This window comes from Camarhynchus parvulus, chromosome 1, assembly GCF_901933205.1.
Source record: "Camarhynchus parvulus chromosome 1, STF_HiC, whole genome shotgun sequence".
Taxonomy (NCBI): domain Eukaryota; kingdom Metazoa; phylum Chordata; class Aves; order Passeriformes; family Thraupidae; genus Camarhynchus; species Camarhynchus parvulus.
Window position 1 is genome coordinate 8,879,190 of NC_044571.1, and position 20,903 is coordinate 8,900,092.

General features: G+C 36.1%; 1 protein-coding gene across 1 annotated transcript in view; it reads left to right on the forward strand.

Moving 5' to 3' along the window:
* The window catches only part of RPGR (retinitis pigmentosa GTPase regulator), a 53,742-nt gene that overhangs the window by 23,993 nt on the left and 8,846 nt on the right, over positions 1–20,903 (forward strand). The window contains exons 8-13 of the mRNA XM_030950351.1: positions 3,789–3,944; positions 4,459–4,583; positions 5,731–5,910; positions 6,788–6,953; positions 8,268–8,374; positions 10,100–10,165. Of these exons, the coding sequence (XP_030806211.1) occupies positions 3,789–3,944; positions 4,459–4,583; positions 5,731–5,910; positions 6,788–6,953; positions 8,268–8,374; positions 10,100–10,165 (800 nt within the window). The remainder of the gene's footprint in view (positions 1–3,788; positions 3,945–4,458; positions 4,584–5,730; positions 5,911–6,787; positions 6,954–8,267; positions 8,375–10,099; positions 10,166–20,903) is intronic.

Here is a 20,903-nt window from a genome sequence, read left to right on the forward strand (position 1 = left end):
CTGAGCAGATCCTGTCCTCATCTCAGATTCATTCTCTCAGAGACTGAGAATTGCACCAAATTCCCCCAATGCTTGCAGGTACTTCCTGCTGCAAATGAAAGCTGTTGGTGTCATCACTTTCAAATTTAACATGGGAGAGCAGCAATCCCAATTTGTGTGCTTTTTTCAGTAGGGTGTTTTAAAAGGTAGAAAAATAATGAATCTGAATCTAGAAATTGGAAAAGAAGAAATGGATTATTTGGAGTGGCCTTAATATCTTGCAGTTTTTTTCAGATGAGGACAGATCCTCTGGGAATAATTTTTTCTATAGAAGGATATATTACTTCCTTTCATTCTCTGAAAGGAAGGAAAGCAAAGATAGCTCTTCAAAGGAAAAAGTGAAGCAGACCTTTGAGAACAGAATGTTTGACATAAGAACATTAGTGCATTAGTATGTAAAATGTTGGATTTTTCATCTTCTGTTTCAAGGTCTTTTAAAAAGAAAAGAAAGTCAAGGCACCCTTTTGAAAGAGGACAAAAAGGATGTAAAAACTCTACCTTTTCCTGTCAGAACTCACAATTCAGCCCATATAGGATTATTAGATTTTTCAAACCATTCTTAAGTCTGTATGCTATTTATACTGAAATCCCCAAATCCAGTTACTAATTCTGAATACTGAACATTGTGTTGACAGTTGATTTTTTACAGTAATATTTTTCAGCATAAGCTGTTTAAAAATAAAGCTATTATGAGAGTGAATAGTTCATTGGCATAATAGTTATAGTAGTAGTAATAATAATAATGGTAATGTTCAAGGGGAATGAATTTATGTGGACAGGCCACCAGGATGATTACAGGGATGCAGCACCTCCCCTGTGAGGAAAGGCTGAGAGAATTTGGGTTGTTCTGCCTGGAAAAGAGAAGGTTCTGGGCTGATCTAATGGCTTCCAGTCTTCCAGTACTTGAACAGAGCCTACAAGAAATAATGGAGGGGGACTATTTACAAGAGCCTGGAGTGACAGGACAAGGGGGAATGGCTTCAAACTGACAGAGAGTAAGTTTAGGTTGGATATTAGGAAGAAATTCTTTACTGTGAGAGTGTTGAGGCCCTGGCACACGTTGCTCAGAGAAGTTGTGGATGTCCCATCCCTGGCTGTGTACAAGGCCAGGCTGGATGGGAGCAACCTGGTCTAGTTGAAAGTATCCCTGCCCATTGCAAGAGGTTGGAACAAGATGATCTTTAAGGTCTCTTCCAACCCAAACCATTCTATGTTGCTATGATATAAGCTTACCTGTTTCCTTTTTAGTTCTGTGGACTTTTTAGCTTCATCTGTAGCCTTAGATACATAGCAGGGAATGCATGATTCTGAAAAACATTCTTTGAGCTCATACAGTTCTGTCAGCAAATGGCATGTTGTAAAAAGTAATATGAAAGTTATATAGTTTTTGCCTAGGAGTGTTTTATTGATAGTGCAAATGATCACAGAGATTACAAAAGATGCCTGCAAAGATGGAAGATAACACAGCTACAGGGAAATATCCCCTTTTCCAAAAAGGGAAATAGGAAGTAAAGAAGCAGCTCTTCCAGCACTCAGGTGCTGGAGGTCACTTGGAACAGCAAAGCCATTGTCTTCTGTGCAGCCTCTGAAAACATTTCTCTTTATCCTTCAAGGGCCCCCTCATGGGCTGCTGCTGTGTTCAGAATGATGAAAATCACCCCTGTCATTTTATCAAGAAGTGTGTGAGGTTGCTTTTCCACACTCTACTCTTTCCATGCATTTAGAAAGACAGATGGGAGGAAATACCTCATTTCTGCTGAAGGGGGTTATTAGTGAGGTGTGACCCCACTTCTGCACCAGAGTGGTAAATCATTTAAGAAAGGTTCAAAGTTTTTTTCTTTCTCTACTCTGATAATTCACTAAGAAGCAAATTTAGGATGAGCAACATTTAGGTGACACTGGTCTATAAGGGCAGCAGAAGAAATTATTCATCATATGAAAGCAATCTAACCTGGCTTGGGATTGGCCTTTTTCCTCATTTTCAGTAGAAACACTGAAAGAAAAGAAAGAAAAAATTCCCTGCAGTTTTAAAGTTAACATTTGAGAACATCTCCCTTTCAACACACATGCAGAAGACTTTGCATGTTTCATGCTAGGATTAAAGAAAAAAACCTGTAGTTCATGTTCAAGTAATTATGTTAATTAGATAAAGCCATGTAATTAAAATATCTGCCAGTTTCCAAAGAATTGTTTAAATAAATGCAGTACTTCTAAACAGGATTTTTTGAATCAGCCATCCTGAGAAAGCAGTTTACTGAAATAAAGATGAGACTTTTTTGCTTAGAGAAAGCTCCTGTCTTTCAAGTGGAGTTTCTTGATTCTTATGCAGGGAGTCTAAATATTACAGGAACATTCTTACTACTTTTACTTCAAACTTACTCCCGAGGTTTTACTTTCTTGCACTAAAATTTCCAGCAGAGGGAGCTTTACCATTACATTTAGTAAAAAAACCATGTTTGCTCAATACTTTTCATCTACAATTTATAAAAAATGTGAGATCATTGGGCTTTTTTTTTAATGATGTGAATTCATGACGTCTTATTATGGAACACTTTGTAAGGAACAGGAATGAAAAGACTTTCCTAGAAAGAACATTTCCATATGTAGTGTTACTATTTCACCATAGTTCCTTTGAAATTGGAAAGTTCTTTTAACTTAACATAGAATATTTTTTGTTAATTTATAATCTTTCTCATTTTTTCAAGTGCTTTAAGTAGAATTTCTCTCACTTTTCCTTTGTTGCCTACATGCAAAAGACAAAGAGGCAGGAAACGAAATTCTAGGAAAACTTCTCCCTTTTTCCCAAAGAACTTCTCTGTTCAAGCATGACCTCATCAAGATTTCCAAGCTTCACAATCTTCCCCTGTAGTGATGGAGTGCCAGGATGGACACACCAAGAATCATTATTGCTTTGGAGAAGCTCTCATTCTTTTTCCTGGCACACACAGTCCATTAAGTAGACAAAATATAAATGTGGAAAGATGATTATTCTGTCACAAGATAACGCAATTATAGTGTTCTCTGTATTTATTGCAGGGCTGATTTGGTAGCTGAACAGAAGACTCAAACCTATTCTGTTACTGTTCCAGTCTCTTCCTACATACAAATTATGAGGTCTTGTCTATTATATTTAGGGCTATACAATGTTCATGGAGCTAATGAGTAATTAAGATGAGGCTATTGTGAAAATGCACATAAATGTATGAATATTATAGTCTTGAATTGATTGCAATATGTAAATTCCCATACATTTTAAATTTTTTTTGTACATATGATCAGTGGATTATTTTGCATTTATGTTAGAAAGTATATCACACATTGAAACATTCAAAATTCTTCTCTGTGTATACTTCATTGCTTGAATTCCTGTTTTTTTATTTTGTTGTATATTAATAATTGATAAATGTAATTTATTAGTTGGCACATTTATTAATTGATTAAACATTTTTAATTATGTTTATGTCAGTGGCCTTCCATTTGGAGAATAGAATGTAGGCTATTATATTAATAAATAAATGTATAAGTGGTATAATAAATATAATTATTTATAACTAATATAATAATTAATATAATATAATATAATATAATATAATATAATATAATATAATATAATATAATATAATATAATATAATATAATATAATATAATATAATATAATATAATATAATATAATATAATATAATATAATATATATGTATAAAATATATGTACCAGCATATTTGTTGTTAACTTTATCTGTATAATTTCAGAGACAGATGTTTATACTTTTGGACTTGGACAATATGGGCAGCTGGGACATGGAACTTTTGTGTTTGAAAGTTCAGTACCAAAGCCTGTGAAACGCTTGAAGAGGCATAAAATTTGTAACATTGCATGTGGGGAAAATCACACTGCTGTGATAGCAGGTATGGGAGTGCAAAATTCTGGAACCACTTCTAGAACTCTCTATTATGCTGTAAAAGCTTTCCTGATACAATGAGCAGGAGCAGACATATCCATTACTGGTTCTAAGGGTGAAATGAGCCAGTGAGAAAGGTGAATTCAACAGGAATTTCTGACTCACAGCCATGCCATGCATAACTCTGTATCTCTTGGGGAATTATAACCTCCTAATTATGCCTTGCTAACAAATATTCTTGTTTAGAAGCCATTGTTTTTCTGTATAGTTTAAATCTTACTATTTTGTTGGGGTGGGTTTTTTTACAAATTGTCTAGACCAACATTTCAGACAGTACTTGGTCTGAAAACATGCATATTTTTTTAATAATATTCATCTGTTGAAGATCTAAAAATAATTGTTCAGATTTTGCTTTTGGAAGGGAAATATTTCTTACTTTCATAGCCTGTTGCTTTGTGATGGTTCTGTCCTGGTTTTCTACTGAATCTTTGTTTTAACATCCTTTTTATTCCCATATGCAGAGAATGGCCTGATGTTTACTTTTGGAGATGGACGACATGGCAAGTTAGGCTTTGGAGAAGAGAGTTTTACAAATCTGTTTGATCCCACTCTGTGTTACAATTTCTTGAAGTTCACAGTCCTTTTGGTAAAACCTTTGTTCATTCCTCTCAGACATCATAATATTTATCTTTTTATGAAACACATTATTAATGAGAGCTGAAATATCATTATAGAGTTATTTCTTTCTGTAACATTTAAACAGTAGACAACACAAACTGAAGGAAAGAGGAAACTATCTATGCTTAGCACAGTGTTAATTTAGTTTAGAATGTCTTTGACTTGGGCTTGACATACAGATTCCTCTTTAGGGTTTTATTCAGTACTCTTGTTCTATGGTGTTTTGGTCTTCAGAGCTGTGGTAGCTCATAAACTGAATTATTTATTACTCCTGGATGGTTGGAAGTGTGGGGTAATTTATATCTTTTTTTGTAAACACCAGAGAGTAATCTTTTAAATTTTGACAATTTTTGTACAGTGGGATTTTTTTAAACCTCAAGAAAATTTGAGGGTTTTTTTTAATCCAAGCTGAACAAGAAAGCAAACTGAAAAGGAAGTCTTTTCTTTTGACAATTGTGTAAGGGAAGTTTTTCCATCTGCTTCTTGAGGTGTGGAAGAAATATCAGAGAATTGTCAGCATCAAAAATATTAACATGACTCAGGATTGAACAAAATTTTCAACAAAAGTCTATTGATCACTTCTGTTTGTTTACAGGAATTAGAGGTGAAGGAAGTTTTATTAGAAGCAGTGAATGTTTTAAACCTTTTAAAAAGTGAAACCTCTGATCTTTATGTAATAATACTGTGTCTACTGGAGGGTGTTGAATTTATTTTACATTTTGCTGATTTTGTGATAAAACATTTAGGTTTGAAACTATCAATATTGCTCTCAAGTGATTCATATCAAAATAAATAGCTAAAGTCTCTTGAAAATAAGTGGAAATATCTTTGCTATCATTTATATAAAAATTTTGATAATCCTGGTTTTGTTCTGTTCAGTACAAATACATTGTATTTAACTAAGAAGAAGTGAACATAGACCACTAGTCATTAATAAATGTAATTAGGTACTTTTATCTTGTTGGTGTAATTGGGAACTAAATTTGAAGCCATTTGCTATGTCTTACTTCTACTACATTTCTTTCTTATCATCTAAGTCCCTAGAGATGACAGTAAGAAAAGTGCATCCTTGCATACTTGCAAATGAAGTAATCAGACCTTTTTTTGAGCTATAGGTTGCTTGTGGGGGTTGTCACATGCTGGTTTTTGCTGCTCCAAGACCTAAAGGATCTGAAATACCCTTGGAAGATTTATATGAGCCTCGTTTGACTGCTGCTGCCTCTCAGAGCAGAGGGGACTTTGTGCTGGCAAACACTTTGCAGTTATCAGCAGCACGAATGAGACGTCGAGAGAGGGTAAGCTCAGAGGTATTTAGAGTTGCAATACTTCTTTCAGGAATCAAAAGCACTTTTAAAGCTAAAGTCTCAGCATATGCCAAGCAGTTAAATATATCTTCTTAAACTAAGGGTTTAGTTTTAATGTGTAATATGAAAAACAGACATTTACCCTGGTTCCAAAAATTGATGCAGGAGAAAAACCAGTAGGTATTGTTTGGATTTTGCTTAATTATTTCTGTGAAAGAGATTCAAATTGGATTTGTAATTTTTTTTGTTCTAAAATGTAGAACCTGTTCCTTCGCATTTTTTTAAACTCTCTTAGAAATATTTTTTGAAAAATAGCAAGAACCTGACTCTTTTGCTGTTCCCTCTGAACCCTTGAATATATTAAACAATTTCATAGTTTATAAAATATCAAAGGAGAATATTAGATGTAGCTACTTAAAATATTACTTTCTGCTATTTTATCTCCACTACACATTCCATGTGATTTCCTTACACAGCACAATGAATTGGATCATTTCACTTACCTGTCTGAGAACTAACTCTACCAAAAGCTGAGTTTATTCTATAAAAATATATTGATGTTGTGGATTAAATACCTTAAGATATTTGAGAGATTAGTTCTTCATTTTGGATAACATGAAAAAGTTCTTTTTCTCCTTTGTGTATATTTTAGGATTGCTTGAAATCATTGCATAGAGATGATCTTAAAAATCCCACTTTGTGCCTACCCACTTTCTAGGATTATAAATAATTAAAATTTTAAAAGATATTTATTTATGCTTCTTAAGTTGCAGCACTGTATCCCAAGCTAACAGCAATAAGTATGAGATTGCTTACATTTTGTTCTTCTACCCTTTTTCTCAATTTATTGTTTTTCAATCTCCTAAAGGAAAGGTCACCAGAGCAGTTTGCTCGAATGGCACAAACTCTGCCTGCCATGGGGGAAGGCTTCTTAAAATCTTCATTGCCTGTGGCAAGCAACACCAGCCCATTCTGGTTTTCTGCAAGAAGTCATCCTAAAGCTGAATCTGGGAGGGATGGAGACCATGAGAAAGGTGAAGTGTCCCCATATCTTGCTGCTGTTTTCTGATAAGAATGGTTTGACTCATAATTCATTAAAAAAATGTGCAGTTTGGACCGGAAAGAAGGTTCAGGTTCAGTCTTACCTCAGGACAGTCTGGCAGCATACAGGCATGAAAGCAGAGAAATGCAGACAAAAATTGCCTCACACTGTTCATGTTTGCAAAACAAGTTTAAAGATTAAGAGGAGGCTTGAGTGAAAAAAGACAATTTATTAATTGTACCTGTGGTTCCTTAAGTCTTTAGAAATAAGATCCACAAAAATAGTGTAATGATATTAACTACTTACTTTGTTTTCACACACTGAAAAAAAAAAAGGAATTACAGGAAAAATCCAAAAAGTTAGGAACAGTGTTAAGGACATAAGTAAGCCTACAAGGAACTTGGATAAGAAAACATAAGAAAAGGGGTCCACTGATTCTTACAGGACCTTTCTTCTTCACTTGGAAAAGCAGAAGTACTCTTCACTCTTTGTTATCTAAGATAATACAGGTTTACCATATTCTAACTGATGGAAAAGTCTGGGTAACCATAATACAGCACTGGACTTTGGCACAGATTCTCTAGAGCAGTTCTGGACTTGTCTGGCATCCTGGGCCTGTGTGATTTCCTAGAAAGAACAATGCTGAAGAATGCAGGATGCAGAACTTCTGTGTAATTGTTAGTTCAGATTTACTGGACAGCCAAATCTAATTTGAAAGTAATTCATTCATAGAATGAAGATGGTTATTTTTAAATTTGCTGGCATGTCCATTAGCATTTCTGGTTCCAGGAAAGCAATGCAGTGAAATTTGAATTTCCTTTAGAGTTTTCTTAGACCTAAAACCTCAGGTTTTTGCTGTACAAAATGGTCGTAGACCTGATGAGCTTAATGATGTAGGGACATTTTTGTAATGCTGCATGAAACTCACTGTCTCTCCGTCCATTACATAGATAATGTGCAATGGAGATAACACAACTGCAGCTACTTTGGTCTAATTGTTACGCTATTGTTAAAGAGATTATCCAAAAGAATCTCTCTCCCAGGTAATATTTAGGCTTTGAAAGCCTGCAGAAATGGTCAGAGACCTACAGTGCACTGAGAGCAGATTGCTAAACTCCCTCTCTTGTTAATGATGAAAGGAGATGGAAGTGGTTTTCCTGTGTCTTGGGCTGGGGGAATCTGAGGACTTCAGTTCTGTGTTAGTAAAATAGGAATAATCTCTATTTTATAAGAGTGGGGTGTTCTGTTTGCTGTACAGTGCTGGTTCCTATGACACTTGTTTATTTGCGCCTGTTTTACCTTGTAGAAAATGATCATCAAAAAGATAAACCTAGTGAAGTCTCTTCAGAACAAGATTCAGATAATGAAAATATTGACAGAAACTTTGGGGATACAACTGACATCTTAAATATGGTAATATATTCCACTAATGGATCTATAATTCAGTAATTTTTTGCAGGGGGAGACAAAGAATCTGAACTCTGTTTCAGGTTCTAATGCAGAATTCCTGACTACCTGGGCATCATATGTGACACACATCTTACTGACACACTGTTAGATGAGCATGCATTTTGTATCGTCATTACCCAATGCTAAAATATGTTTTAATTTTCAAAGTAGTATTGTGATATGAAGCAGTCCAAGTAGTGCAGTGCCTCCCCACACTTTAGCTCTGGAAATCAGAAAGGAAAGGAAAAGGATGCTGGAGGCCACATGGTGATCTCTGTCTCTGATCTTGCTTTTCTTGATGATTTCCAACAGAGAAATGCAGGAAATGAAGCAGAAGAGCACCTTTTCCTGTTTGAGAAGAGGTTTTTTAATACAGGTGGATCACATTAAAGGGAAGGCCAAAATCCAGACATTTTTATTATTTGGTGATCCCCCAGCTTGTTCCTACATATTTCTTTTATTTAAAAAACATGTTCACCTTACCACTTGTACAACTTTCCAAAACATTTTGTTCTCTCAGCAGAAGGGACATGTCCTGGCCTTAATGCAGCCACAGTTATGCTGGAGGGATTGAACATCTACAGGAATTATCATTTGTTTGCATTTAAAAGTACTTAGTAATTTAACTGTCTGTTTGTCCATGCCATTTATTTAACATTATAAAACTTCATTTTAATTTACAAGAAAAAAATGTGATCAGATTCAATGTACAACATGGCCTCCATTAATTTACTGAAGCATTATTTGCATATTGCACACTTTATGTGCTAGACTTCCTTCTCATTTTCATTTTTATACCTGTCCTGAATCAATTTTAAAACATTTAAAAATTTTTAACCATAAATATGAAAAAAAGCCTATCAGGCAAACTTGTCAAAATACAAGATAAATGGTTGCTCTTCTTGGATCTGAATGAAAACAATCTGCTACAGCATAGTTATTTTCAATTTTTCTGGACTGTGGCAACATACATCTTATTGACACCTGTGACAAGAGGCGGAAAAACCTTTAATGTTATAGTGATGATACAAATTATTGGGAGTCTGAAACCAGAACTCTCCATCCTCACTGTGTTGAAAAAGCATATAGTGGTTAAACCATGACCAGTTAACAATCAACAGCAGACAATATGATTATATTGTCATTTAGAATATATGGCAAGGGGTGAGCAAAATTTCATTATATATTCCCACCTATTAGTATTCTGTGTTGCCTTTCGGTTTCTTGCTTTATGTGGAAGAGATAAAGGCATTAAAATCCAAGGAAAAATTCTGCTGTGCAACGTTTCTTTGAAGATGTTCTTTCAAGGCTGTGGTGCCAAACTGGATGTTAAGTTTGTGGTGATAATGGAGTAAGGTTCTATTTGTAACCTCACAGGGAAGGTGAGGCTATATGGGCTGGAAGGTGGATCTCAAACATGCCTGTGGGCTCTAAGAAAGGTCAGGGTAGTGTTCAGTCTCTACAGACAGGTTAGGTGTTGACATTTGTTCACCACACTCTTTATAAGCAGAAAATAATGGAGTGGAAGTGAAATAGGTGAGCTGAATGATCATACAGGTTTGTCTCACCCTGATTGTGCAATAATATTAGAATGTTCATAAACTAGCTCCGTTTAGTAAAACTGGGCTTTGATGCTGCTTTCTGTATTAAATATATTTATTTTTTAATAGAGATCTTATTTTTTTGCAGACACATGCAATGAAGTTGAATCCTGGTGACTGGTCCTTAAAATTATCACCACTCCAAAAACAGAAGGTACTGTAAATAATTACATATTTTATATTGATACTGATGTTTAAAAATCTGCAATTCTTGTGTTGTCCTAGTACTTCATAATTTTGCTTTGAATTTTTTAAAAAGTTGGGCAAATTTTATAGACCTCCTCTTACTAATTTTCTGAATGTCCATGACCTAAAATTCTAAGAAGCTGCATGAAGGCAGAGAGAATTTGGGCAGGCACCTAGAACTCCATGTATCCAGTGCAGTTTGAGATGAGTGTGTAGTATTTCACCAATTTAAGAACCAAGAGGCTATTATATGCACCCTGTAACTTCATGTGATAACATAAATTTCTACTGGTTTGTTGCTAAGAAAATAGTTTGGGACACAGTGTAAATAAAGATTTTATTTACAGATATTCACCATGAAGTATATTTAGAGGAGCATAATACTGGTCTTAATTATGAAATTAAAGTACTTTGTAGTACTTTCTGTTTCACTCCTAAAGTGATCCCAGCTTTTCAGCACTTTGTTATATTTCATTACAATTTTATTTTAGATTTTTAAATTCATAATTTGTTAAATAAGTGCAAAATTTAAAGCAGAAAGACAACAGATTTTCAAACTTCTTAGAAAGGGCATAACAGGGAGTGCATCAGAAGATTTCTAAAGGAGGAAGGTGTAAGAGAACTGTATAAATTTCCTTCTGCTTGCACAGCCTCCTGCATTGCCCCTGCTCTGGTTTATGGGATGTGGCACTGGCTGCACAATTCCTGCTGCATTTCCTTGGGTAGTGAGAAAGGTGTAGCACTACACTGATCATTACCAGGATGTTACATTCTTCTAATACGTGCACTTGTAAATTCATTTCATGTGAAATACTCTACCTTTTATGCTGTCTTTTAATCCCCTCTCACAAATTGTTTCTTTTCTTGTTCAGATGCTTTTGTAACCTTTTTCTTTTGCTGCCATTTGTCTTTAATGCTTTTTTTCTTTCTTTTTAATTTTTCTGCTTCTCATGTGGAATAGAAGAACAATAAAAATGTGAAACTGAAAAGAGATGGTAAGGGTGGGCTGAAAAACAAGGATTCTGATTTCACAAAGGAGGGCTCAAAATTAGAGTCTGGCTCTTTACAAAAGCAGTCTTCACTTTCAGAGTCAACTGGACAAGATTTAGTAAAGAGTAGTGCCTTTGTAGGGAAGCCTGAGGCCAGAAAAAGTATAAAGAAAGGTAAATCTGAGCATGCACAGAGTGATAGTACTTTGAAAAGTGGTGCTCAAGAAATTACTGAGGACAAAAGCATATTAGTGAAAAGGGAAAAAGAGTGTGTGGAAAATCCTGAATTTTTCAGAGAGGTTGCAAGATATAATCTTCCCACTGAAAATCAAATTCTGACTGAAAAAATAAATTCTTCCAATAAAAAGCCAAAAGCTGTTAAATCTAAGCAATCCCTTAAAGTAGAGGTACTTCCTTCTGCTCCCAGGGATCAGCCCCAGGCTGATTCATTAATTGTACAGGAATACAGTCCTGTTAAAAAGCAAGGGAGTCAAAAAACAGCAGATAGTCAAAACAAACTCAAGGATGGTGTTGAAAAATCTGACAAGTGTGAAAGAATAAATGTCACAGGAGAAGAAAGTAGTGCAGAACAGAAGGAGCTTAAAAAAAAGCATCAAATTTTGAAACAAGTATCTGTAACTTCATCATCATCATCATCATCAACTGAGGAAAGTACTAATGATCTCCAAAAATATATACTTAAGGAAGAGGCCTTTTATGAACACACAGTTGTGCAGGGGGCAAGGAGGACAGTGACACATATGGACTTGGAAAAAGACAGTGAGATTGAGGAGATGCAAGCTACAAACAATGAGAAAGAACATGTAGAACAGACTGATTTTAAAAGTCTGAATGAGGAAGAAACAAGCTCTGATGCTAAACCTGATGAAGACAGGCTATTAGAAATTAAGAATGAGGAGGAATCTGATCAGGAGCAGGAGAATGAAAGCAGTGAAAAGGGTGAAAGTGAAAAAGAAAAACTGGATGAAACAATTGACAGTGAAGGTAAGCTAGGAGAGGAAGAAGAGAGTGAGGTTAAAAATGACAGAGATGGAGTTTCAGTAGAAAAAGATGAAGAGGGAAAAGATAATGAGGAAGAAAATGAACAAGAAGAATCACAGACTGAAAGAGAAAGTGGGAATGAGGGTGCAGAGGAGACTGAGGAGGTCAGCCAGCAAGATGGCAAAGAGCAAAGAGATGAGCAAGGCAGGTTGATGGAAGAAGAAGAAATGGTGAGTGAGGGAGAAAAGGAGGATATGGAGGAGAAGTATGAGAAAGAGGAAGGCACTGAAAAAGACAGAGAGCAGGTTAAAAGTGAGGGAAGAGATGAGAGTGAGGAAGGAGGTGAAGATGCAGAGGAAGGGGAAGAAAAGGAGGTAGAGGCAGAAGAGGAAGGAGAAGATGAAAAGAAAAATTATGAAGAAGATGAAGAAGAAAAAGAAAAGGAAAATGAAAAAGACAAAGAGGGTGAAGAGGAGGAGTTGGGAGAATCATTGGCAGGGAGGGAAGAAGAGGTATCTGAAGAAGAACAAGTTGAGGAAGATGCAAATACAGAAACTAAGGAAGTGGGTGAGGATGGAGTGGAAGAAGGAAAAGATGGGGAGGATGAAGTGGAAGAGGAAAGAGGAGGTGAGAAAGAGGAAGGAACAGAGGCAGAAGGGGACAAGGGGCAAGAAGATGAAAAGGAAGAAGAGGAGGGAGAAAATGAAGAGAAAGGGGAAGATAAAGAAGAGGGAGAAGGAGTGGAAGAAGATGAGGGAGTAGGAGACGAAGAAGAGAGTGTTGGGGAAGATGAGGGAAAAGAGGGAGTGGAAGAAGAAGAGGAAGATGAGGAGGAAGAAGAAGGAGTGGAAGAAGGGGGAGATGAGGAAACAGGAGAGGAAGAAGAAGAGGTAGAGGAGGGGGAAGAGGCAGGACAGGAAGAAGGAGAAGGGGAAGATGAAGGAGAAGGGGAAGAGGAGGAAGAGGAAAAAGAGGAAGAGGGTGAGCAGGAAGAGGAAAAAGAGGAAGAGGGTGAGGAGGAAGAGGAGAAAGAGGAAGAGGGTGAAGAGGAAGAAGAAGAAGAAGAGGGAGAAGAGGAAGAGGGGGAAGAGGATGAAGGGGAAGAAGAAGAGGGGGAAGAAGAAAAAGGGGAAGAGGGTGAGGAGGCAGAAGAAGGGGAAGAGGGAGAGGAAGGAGAAGGTGAAGAGGAAGAGGGGGAAGAAGGAGATGAGGAGGAAGGAGATTTAGGAGAGGAGGAAGAAGAGGATGAGGGAGAAGATGAAGATGAGGAGGAAGAAGAAGAGGAAAAAGTAAAAGATAAAAGGAAAAATTATAGTAGTAAATTTCCAGAAAAGAAAAGCAAAGCCAGGAAGCCAGAAAAGACAGAAAGTGCTTCTTTACCAAACAGCTCTAAACAAAACGTGAAATCCAAACGTCATGTAGCAAATGGTTTACATAATCCAGAGCAATTTTGGAACAATGTGCTACCTCATTATTTAACACTAAAGTAGCATAGACTACTGTAGATGAATTTTAAGCCTATTCAGGAAACAGATTGATTTTTATTACTTGAAAAGAACCTTTTGTGGAATCACAGCATACTGTTATGCATATAATTTAAGTGCCAATTTCTTGAAAAAGACTGAAGAAAATGTTTGGATTCAGGATATTTTTATGAGAGAAATCATACTTTATTGATACAATCATTTTCACAATCATGTTTATCATGTATGATATATAAAACAATTGCTGAGGAGGTAAACTGTGTTTGCCTCTTAATCAAAGTGTAATGTCATGCTGACAAATCAATTTTACATCGTAACAGTGTAATCTTTGCCTTTGAACCAGCAACACACCAATTTTAGTAGCAGGGCAGTTTACTTGATAATGTGCCTTACATGAAAGGACTTTCAGTAAATTAGCAAAGGTACCTATTTTAAAATCTTGGTATCACTCTGTTGTAGTTGAGTGACAATACAAAGCAACACACTCCGTTTTCAGAAGGCTTCAAACCTGTTTTTATTATAGCATGCATGCTTTTTATACATTCTTACAAAACTCATAAGTTTACACTTTACTCATTGGACATGAGAGACAAACAAAGTGTTCATTGGAATAGGCAGTTGCAGGTTTCTCTTATTTATTCTTCTTTCTATTTTGGTTTCTATGTCAGCAACCTTGGTAGAAACTTCTTTCAGGGGTAAACATGGATCCTCTTATCAAACTTCTCTCTGGCTCACAGAACTCTGTGTAAAACCTCTTCCAGATCACTCCACAATTTATTCCCCCCACTTTTATTCTGTTCATACATTGGTAAAACGTTCGAGTACCTAAATTAAAGAAAGGACAAGTTGCCAAATTTACGTGGGTCAGCGGATGGGAGGTAAATGGAAATGCAGGCCTGGGTGAGTGATGGCCTGGGACTTTCCGAGGGCCTTAAGGCTGACTTCTTATTTGCTGTCAGCAAAAAGACACACACAGATCTCAGAATCGGGCCTAGATTACTTTAGAGTTCAGGGATAATTTTTTGAATATCACACTTGATAATTGGATAGAACTAAGAATTTGAAATATACACCTCTAAAACATTTTTTTTAGTTGTTTATACTGTGCAATACACAAAAGATTCTATATCTGCCTACAAAAGACTACATTACATTATCCTCTAACTCTGAGGTACTTCAGGAGGTGGAATATATGTTGTTGCTGTGTGAAACACATATATGTTTCCAGGATCAGAGCCAAAACTTCTCCTCATTGGAGAATGTTTATGGTTTTTAAAAACCCTATCTGTAATCTCCAAAAAGAGGTAAACCAACAAACCAGATGGAATAGTAAAGAAAGTGGTAAGAAAGTCTGATTTTTTTTTTTAAGATGAAGTTAATACTTTTAGAATTTCCTTAAAATACACAAACAAATCTTGCAAATTATTTTTTTAAGATAGTGCATCACTCTTCCAGCCCTTAGGGACTGAACTGGCAAATGAAGAGATAGGGGCTCATCATGCAGCATTGTTACTTGAATATTATGCCAATTGGGGGTCTGGGAAATTTTTGCAAACAGATCTCAATATTGACATTTTCTAGAAAAATAATTGTTTAAGCCCTACTTGAAAATGAGGAGAGAAGAAGAAGGGAATCAAAATGAGTAAATGTCATTCAATAAAAACATGAATGGAATCAATACTTACATTGAAATATTTTAATATTGTTTTGTAAGATGCTGGCATTAAACAATCTTTGACACAATGTCTCCAGAATTTATTTTCTATAAAGTCTGTAGAAGATCAGTAGTTTGCTAGTAAATCCTGGTCTAGGTCCAATCTTCCTGCCTCACTCACCCCTTCCATATGCTGCATCTGAAGGTAAGATCACTCCAGTCACGTGCTGTGCCTAACTACAGCAAAAAGTTACCCCAGTGGCTGTATTTTGTCCCTGTGAAATTTGTTTCAAACTTTGGAATTCTCTGGAGCACATTGTCTTGACATCAGCATGTGTCTTTGGAGCAGGGTAAGTATCCTCATATTCTGTTAGAGAATATTTAATCAGTTAAATGCCCTTCCCAAGTTCTCTCTAATAATGGAGTCATTGGCTGTTTTGCCAGTGTGCTGTGCTACCACTGAACTCCTCTGAAAACTCTTCCCCTTGAGACTAAGTGGAGCTGTGATGTGTTATTTTATCTTTCTTAGAAAGATTAGGATATTACTGTGATTAAACTTAGAAAGTTTAGTAGTATTGAAAAGTATTTTATGGGCCTAAAACTGGGGTTCTTGGATATGACATCTGCTTCTTTGTGGCTCTAGAATTCATCGTTGGAAGAAAACTGGGCTGTGAAAAACAAAAAAAACCCTGTTTTTTTCCAGTGAAAAATATTTCCTAGAGAGAAAGAGAGAAAAAAAGAGAGCATTTTAAAGCAAGTGATTTCCTATTCCACATAGGAATGGCCCTTCATTTACTGTTTGGTTGCAGCATTTAATGCAAATCTTAGGAAAATGAGGACTATTTGATTTTTCTCTCTTAACATATGCTGCTAGCAGAAAGCTTTCCAAGAAAGTGAAGGAAGCCAGCTTATGGTCATCTCCTCCTCTTTGTTTTGTCTAGATTAAAATTCATTGATTTGAGAACTGTTTTTATGTAGTTTTGTGGATCATTCCTGTGGTGGGGGAAAAGCAGAGCTTTACTCCAGCACTTCTAAGGGTTTTCCACAGTCTCGTTACATAAATTGTGCTCTATGCCAGCATTTCTGGGCTTTCAGGGGACTTGGGAACTCCATGAGCATAATGAGTGGAATTTCATTTAGTTTGACTCATTCTGGTTTATGAAGTTGGCTACTTGTGGTTTTGTGAAAATTCAGTATATCCTTGGTATTTATTATGGCATACAAAGAGATTTATATGCAGTACTGAAGAAACATGGCAGAAATAGTCCTGAGTTAGTTTTTAATAGAGAAAAGAAATCCTGCATTAGAGAGAGAAAACAACAGACAATTGCCCAGACCAAAGATCTATCCATCTCTTTTCTACCAGTGGCTGCTGGTGTGTGCCTAGGAAAAAAAAATTAGAATATAGAGTAGCACAAACATGTAGTGTTACTTTGCCCCTGTAATCATTCAGTATAATGAATATATTCAACATTTTCAATAATTTGTAGTTTAGCAGATACATGTATTACATTTAACATCCATTTTCTTCACATGAATTTCTTTCAATCAATTTTTAGGCTGTTTAGCATGTTTTGGAAAATAATTCTTAGATTTCTTTACACATTGTTTGGAGAAGTAACTCCTCTTTTTAATTTGCATCATTTGATGTCTTTGTATTCTTGTACTAGAAAAAAGAGCACTTATTCCCTCTTCATTATTTATTCCCTAATGATTATCACATGGAAAAAGTGTTCAGTTCTGTGGTTTAAGTCAAAAATAAGTGGTTTATTGATTTATTAATTACAGTTAACCAACAATCAATCACCTACATGGTCAAAAGCAGCAACACTGGACATCCTCAAAGTGTTAATAAGCACATGCAAATTTCTAGGCATCCCCTGCAGCTCATCTCAAAATTTTAATCCCCTGCACAGTCTTGCAGAGATTCCCAGAATTGCAGGTGCTGCCTTTTACAGTGGGTGTGCAATACAAACACCTCTGGCACCTTCAGAGGATGGGGTAGAGGTCTGCTGCTGCCTCACAGCTCTGCTTAGAGGTGAGGGTGTTCTGGGTGACCTTGGAATATTCTGTAGCACAGCTCTTCTCTTGTGCCTGCAAAATTTCAGCAGATAAGTTTTTCCATTATAGCTGAACATATCAAACCATTTATTCAGATAGTAGATCTCTTTGCATAATTGATGATGAATAACAAAAATGTCCTTTTCCAAGCTGCAAAAAATGTCTAGGTTTCACTCATTATTTTTTGTTCCAGTTTCTTATCTGGATGACCACATGGATATTCTTTAGAACAGGGCCTTTCAGAATTATGCTGAAAGGACATCTAGTTTTTATTTTCATTGCTCTTAGGTTTTTTTCCCCCCTAGTTTCTCCTTGCCTTTAACTTTTAATATAAATTTTAGCTTATTTTCTCCCAAGATTACACTACCTTCTAGATCCTATCTCTCATTGAGGATCTGTAAATAGGCCTAAAAAGGGCAAAGTAAATGTTAAAGGGTAATTTTTCATCTAATTGTGGAAGTGACAGTGTTTAGTACTGAGGCATTCTATGAGCAACTGAGCAAATTCTTTGCTTGCAGAAATGGCAAACCCATGGTATTGTGCTCAGTAAAGTTCTGGGCATGTTTGGGATCCGAAGTCACTCACTGAGCTCTAACATTCTTATACACTTATTTATGTTTTAATGGAGACAGGAGAGGATTGAAAGGATATTGAAAGGATTTTGGAGAGACAGCTTTGGCATCAGAAAATTGCATTGCAGACAGCAACAGAAGTTTTATTTTTCTATTGCCAAAAGAAGAAGCAAGTACACTTAATCGCTCTCTTTTTTTAAGGATTTATGATAGTGCTCATTGCTTTTTTGTTTGTCAACCTATGTTATAATAACTTAAACAAATATTAATACTGTTATCTCAAACCCCCATGCTTAGTTATGAAAACAGTTCTTACCAGGGCCCTGAAATGTCTGGTGTAAAAATATTTACCATTCTGGTTTTCTTATTTCTCTAGCACTGAAAAATCAGAAATTACTCTTTTGGTCTGTGGTGGGTTGCAGGGCTGTCTGCTGCAGTGTCCCAGGTTCAATGGTGTGGATTTAGAGCCTTATAATTTGTCATGACTGGCACACCTTTCACACAGATTCTCCTTTGTGGCTTTGTTAAATGTAAAGTATTTGTGCTGTCATATGGAGATTGTGAGAGAGAAACAAAGGTGGCTTTAAGAAGAATTTTATATTAAACAAAGCCTTTACCTCTTTTGTAAGGATATAGATCACAGTAATATTGAAGAGTAATGTTCTACCCCCACTGTGTACTATTGTTAGTACAAGAGCCTGTGCTGTTTGACTGGAAAGTGAGCAATAAATACCAACCTAAAAGGAGCTTGTGAGCCAGCCTGGCAGAGCCTGGCTTTCTTACAGGAAGTATAAAATACTTCAATTTCATTCAATCCAGCATCTATCCAAGGCACAAACCGACTTTCATAATTAGAAACACAGCAGCAGAACGGCTGCAAAATTTAACCTCCTTTACAAAGCACTTCATTATCATCTGTGTGGAGAAAAAGGACAAAGCAAACATGAATGTGTCCTGTATCAAGGGTACAGAAAGAAGTCAAGCTGTGCTTTAAAGCCAGCCTTGCAGTGGCTGAGAGAGAACTTCCACAAGTGCTGGCAGGATGTGGAGAACAATTCCATGGGGAAGCTGGTGGCACTTGCATTACTGAGCTGGGTGTGCCTTGAAAAATCTATGAAATGAGAATGGGCTTAAAGATTAGTGATGGTTGTGTAAAAATTACCACTTTTACATCAGAGAATTTTGAAGTGGAGGCTCTTCCCTGAGACCCAGTCTTGCAGTCTGTGGAGGTTTTAGCAGTGACTCATGGACCAGCTCTTTGAGGAATGTACCAAGTCAGAGAATCTCAAAAAACCTTCCTGCAAACCTTCTTTGGGAAAAATTTGCCTTTACCAGTATTTTAATCAAAGCACTGAATAAAAAGCAGCATGATTACAGCAGGATTTTAATGAGAAGTACAGGATTTGGGAGAGACATGCAGTATCTGAGCTATGTGCACTATAAAAGCAGAAGGAGTGACTGTCCTCATTCACTTGCAAATATGTGGGAGCTGCTTGACAAACTCCAGACAATTTTTTCTATAAGGATTTGGAAAATATGCACAATCTGCATCAAAGTGTGGGCCAATATTCCCAATTTTTTTTCTTTGTGTCTGTTAGCATTAAGAATTCATTTTATACTGCATAATATCTTCCAGAGACACAGTAAATTTTTCAGATAACACCAACATACTCTGGAGTTGCTCATTATATTTCTCCTGTTTTGCTCAAGTACCCAGGAGTTATTTTGGTATGCTATTTCTGAGTGACTGAATATTAGAGGGTATTTATGTTATTGTGTAAAATACTTCATAAGATATTATACTTGATGTAAACAGTCTCTAACTTTTTTTATGGTTTTCACAAAACACCTTAAAAATTCTTTCTAGTTCTATAGAAGGTTTTTTTTCCCCTTTTTGCTTGGAAATTTATATTTTCTGTTTGTGGTCCAAAGAAAGAAAACTTTTATGAGAAGGTAACTGTTTTGTATATGAAAGTTGTAGTACATCTGAGCTATTTCAGATGTTGATTTCTCTTGGGGAATAAACAAAAAAAATCTTTTGAGCTGGGAGGATAAAACTTTAGATAACTCATTTAAATATCTAGTGAAAAACTGAAAGTACAAATACTTCTTCAGAATGTAGTCTTAAATTACAATTTTATACATTGGTAAGTAGCTATTTTTATTCACAGAAGAATGCAGAGATATATGTTTATCCAGGTACACTTACAGCAGTAAGCTGGCAAACCACAGGCTAATAACACCAAAGCCAACTGAAATAATCTTTAAGAGATTATTTGCCCTCAAAAATTACTGGCTACTCTGCATAATCAATGCCAGTGTGCAGTCTGAGGATGACACCTAAAGCTTTGGTTAATGCATGTAATCTGATTAATCCTCTTAATGCAAAGGATGTGCACTGCCAGCCTGTGACAGAAGTGCACAGGTCTGTGGAGACCTGTAGGTTGTTGTGTTCAGCTTTTAGTAAATAAAATATGTTGGGTAGCAAAGTGTGGGCTGAAAAAAACTTAATGGAAAATGAATCTGTTCAGTCAGTCTCTAACAACATATTTTATCCCAGGGTGATGCCATCCTGTTGGAGGGCGCTGTTGTGGCAATTAGACACCACATGTTCAGGGTAATCAGTGTACCACTACAGGGCAGCTGCTAGTTCAATATGTTTTCTTCCATCATGTTTACAAGAAGTTCAGTTATAGTTCAGTTTTTGACATTTAAAAGTATAAACTCCCATCTGACATAAAATTGGTTTCCAGTGGTTTCACTGCACAGTGTGCCTGAAATTACAAGTGCAGCATTGCCTTCATTTTCCAGGACACTCACACAACAGCAGCATTAAGGGAGTGTTATAAGTATCAGGTAATCCATATTAAGTGCTCTTAACATAAAATTGTGTAATTGGGAAATCAATATTACCTAGTAGAAACCTAGGTGTTAGCTTTAGACA